The sequence below is a fragment of the Anopheles moucheti genome, chromosome 2 (assembly GCF_943734755.1).
Source record: "Anopheles moucheti chromosome 2, idAnoMoucSN_F20_07, whole genome shotgun sequence".
Classification (NCBI taxonomy): domain Eukaryota; kingdom Metazoa; phylum Arthropoda; class Insecta; order Diptera; family Culicidae; genus Anopheles; species Anopheles moucheti.
The window spans coordinates 69,330,165-69,333,876 of record NC_069140.1 but is presented as its reverse complement, the minus strand read 5'-3'; the positions used below and the strand labels follow the sequence as shown (position 1 = coordinate 69,333,876).

Here is a 3,712-nt window from a genome sequence, read left to right as displayed (position 1 = left end):
CACTACTATTTTTGCTATCTTTTTCAAAACCGACAATTTCTTAGATAACCCTGTACATCACAATCATTAATTAGAAACAAATTTAAAAACCCCGTAGTTCCTTATACAGATAGCAAACACAAAACATCTTATCAATGACCGCGTTGTTTCGTCATCGCTTTAATCTTCGCGCATTGAGAATTGATAAATTGATGAATGAGTTTTTGTGACTAAATTGCTCACCCCAAATAAATACCAAACAATGGATCGCTACCGGCAGATCAATAACGGCTAACGTAGCCGAGGTTTCTTATCGGATGAACCGATGACGGAGCGGTTAGCTTACACGAGCTGGCAAAAATGTTGTACACGCGCGTTTTTATTGATTGATTTATGATTCGTCTCGTTCGTCATCGACCTTATTGTACGGATACGCGGTAAAAGTACAATGCTTTATAGTACGCACTCAAGATAGATTAGTGAAATGGACAATGCCTGGACAACTTGCCTTCCATCAAATCGTGAGCTTAATCATCAAGGACTCCTATTTTACATGCCTAAGAATAATTAGCATATCAGCTTAAAACGAACGATTTCAATGGAAAGAAAAAAACAAATGGAAACATCAGAACAAGAAATTAATAAAAAAAAGGCAACTCAAGTTTTTTAAACGTTTCTATTTTCGAACCTTAAACCTCTAGTATGCAATAATTATCACAATCACTTTAAGTGCGGATCTCCTCTTGCCTCGGTACGCACTAGGTAGTTTGTTTTGTTTTACATGCTCTCCGTTCGTTTTGTACTTAGCTAATTCTTACACTGAATAGATTGTTCGATTCGTCCGGGAATCATGCAAATGTCGGCATAATGCTGACCCCTTCCAAATAGGAGTCTACAGAGGAAAGTCAGCGTTTTAAAAACGATCGCAACACTCTACATCGCTTCGTTCGCTATTGCGTACGATGGTGCGCCTTGAAATTGGCTGGAGTTCTTACGGTCCATCGTATCCGAAGCACCATCGTAGCCGGTATTGTCGATACCGTTTGCCTTCGATGCGGCCAGCTCAGCCTTTGTGAGCAATCGTTCACCCTCTATCGAGTGGCGGATACCGTAGCTGAAGTAAATGAAATAACCGACCGCAATCCAAACGGCAAAACGAATCCAGGTGCCGGAATCGAGCTGGAACATGAGGTACAGGTTGAAGAACACACTAACCAGCGGTAACAGCGGCACGAGTGGGACTTTGAACGTAAGCTTCACGTTGTCCGTTGGCTGCATGAGAATAACAATGAACAGTAGGACGAGAATGGTAACGAGCACGGCGAGACCAGCGATGACGCCTGGATAGTCAGTGTTGATGTAGTCCTCGGCCGGAACTAGAATACCGCAAGCACCGCATACGAACACGGCTGTAGAAATGGACAATTTTAGAACAATATTGCTTGAGTTCGTGCTGGAAAACAGTGTGCGAGTAATGCTGATCACTTACCAAAAATACATACGCTAACCTTAACCACCGCGGATGATAGCTGCGTGGGTGCTGAAAGCCGGTCGCGATTCACTAGCTGCCGAATCACTTCGGGCACGGTCACACTGAATTCGGACCGGGTGAGCAGTTCATCCGTTTGGTAGCGCAACACCAGCACACTGACTGCGACGATCGTGTAGGCCAGCAACGTACCGATGGACATCATATCGATCAGCTGTTGGAGATTGAACAGGGCTGCCATTATAGCTGCCAGCAGCCCGGACAGCAACGTAGCCAGCACGGGTGTTTGCGTTTTGGGATGGACCGTCTGAAGCTTCTTGTAGATGATGCCATCCGATGACATGGCGTACAGGACTCGGGGAAGCGGGAACATTGCACCAAGCAAGCTGGTGCAGAGGGCGAAGATTGCACCGATGGATACGATCCATTTGATGGCGTACCATTCAATCGATTCGAACAGATGTGGGAAAGGTGCTTCGGGGTCCTGCAGATAGTAGGGTAATGCCATCGTCAGCACCGTCGAGATGCCGAAGTACGCGAGGAAGATGATGATCAGTGAGATCACGATCGCGAGCGGAATGTTGCGTTCCGGGTTTTTCGCTTCCTCGCCAGTCGTAGCGATACAGTCGAACCCAACGAACCCGTAGAAACATTTGGCTGCCCCGGCCATTATACCGGCAAACCCGAACGGTGCAAAACCACCCGCACCACCATTGTAGCCCGGCGGAATGTCTTTCGGATCGATGGTCCAGTTGTCGGGATCACAGTTTATGCCACCGGCCACAAGTACCACTCCGATCACGATCAGGTTCACCCCGGTGAAGATGTTGTTCATCAGGGTCGATTCCTTCACGCCGTACGCTAGCAGACCGGCCAAAATCAGCACGACGACGAACGAGAAAAAGTCCGGATAGTCCGACAGGAAGTCGACGTCCATCGGCATAGCATCGCGCATCGCATTACTGATCTTGTTGTCAACCAGTGAGTCTATGTAGCCGCTCATGCCACGGGCCACACTAGACGTGCCTGTTAAAAGATGTGCAGATGATGATATATTAATCGTGGCAAATATTCAAGCGATTGTGCGTTCAAACACTTACCGATCACGTACTCCAAGATCAGATTCCAACCGATCGTAAACGCGGTAAACTCGCCAATGCTCACGTAACTGTAGACGTAGGCGGATCCAGCCTTCGGTACACGTGCGGCAAACTCGGCATAGCACAGCGCAGCAATGGCGGAAGCAACGGCCGCTACCAGGAACGAAACAACAACAGCCGGACCGGCCTGTTCGCGTGCCACCGAGCCGGCCAGAACGTACACGCCCAGCCCGAGCGTACTGCCCACACCGAGCCCGGTCAGATCGAGCAGCGTTAGGACGCGGGCCAACTTCGACTCGGAACCGTCGTCTTCATTCTGTTTCTTCCGCGTCAGCGCTGTCCAGAACCGACGTAAAGCGCCTTCCGCTCGCATGATCTACGCCGGCAAGATTAGCTGTGAACGTACGATGAAAGAAACGTTGAATGTGGAAAGATAATGCACATGAGAAAGTGACCGTAGTAATGGGGTAACTTGGTCGGGCAGAGAGCTCGCATAAATTAGCACGAACCGTGGCAGCGAACCGGGCAGTATTGCGGAAGCCAGCGAATTGGCAACGGTCGATCAATTTCGTTTGGCTATCAAATTGGACGTCTTGTGCGTGTAACGGACCGAAATAAGGTAATTCCATTTGCGCACTAACTAGTATGCGGCTGGGTCCAAAGTGTGCGACTAAATTTCAGTGACCATCTCCTTCGCCCATCTCTTTAGTAGCGGTTATTAACGAACTACTTTCACCCAACACGGTACAGCAGGTGAAGCAAAATTTCTTAAATTCAAATTTACCTACTGAAGGTCGATGACATTTAGAGCGTAAAGGTTTGTTTTATCGGCGTACACTTAAATCTTTTAGTGCTAGCCGGAATCGATAAATTAGTGGCATAAAGTGAATGGAAATCTTGTGCTGTGTTTAGTGAATCTTTTCAGAGCCATTCATTCAGTCAAATCTTTACTGAAGAGTCATAGAAATCGATAGGAATCGATTCTCCAATGATTTATGAATCTTTAAACACTTTTTCTAGGGCTTAAGTTCCTTGGCACTTCGAGAGCTTAAGACTAAGACTTTTTGTCCATTGACCTTTTGTTTTTTGGGAAAAAGCTAAAAAAAAGCTGAGTGTATTAATTTTTTTTTTCAGAAGCAAAAGA

At 47.0% G+C, this 3,712-nt stretch overlaps 1 protein-coding gene across 2 annotated transcripts; it reads right to left on the bottom strand.

Annotated features, from left to right (window-relative positions):
- Window positions 1-559: 559 nt before the first annotated feature.
- Window positions 560-2,941, bottom strand: LOC128310853 (cationic amino acid transporter 3). 2 transcript variants are annotated; one of them, XM_053047588.1, is made up of 4 exons: window positions 2,569-2,941; window positions 1,469-2,494; window positions 975-1,388; window positions 560-871 (listed from the first exon to the last, which is right to left on the bottom strand). In XM_053047588.1, exons 1-4 carry the CDS (start codon window positions 2,939-2,941, stop codon window positions 828-830), a joined length of 1,857 nt encoding a protein of 618 aa, XP_052903548.1. In that variant the 3' UTR covers window positions 560-827. The 2 variants fall into 2 exon arrangements, with proteins under 2 accessions (XP_052903548.1, XP_052903547.1); XM_053047587.1 differs by having other exon boundaries at window positions 560-1,388.
- Window positions 2,942-3,712: the final 771 nt, after the last annotated feature.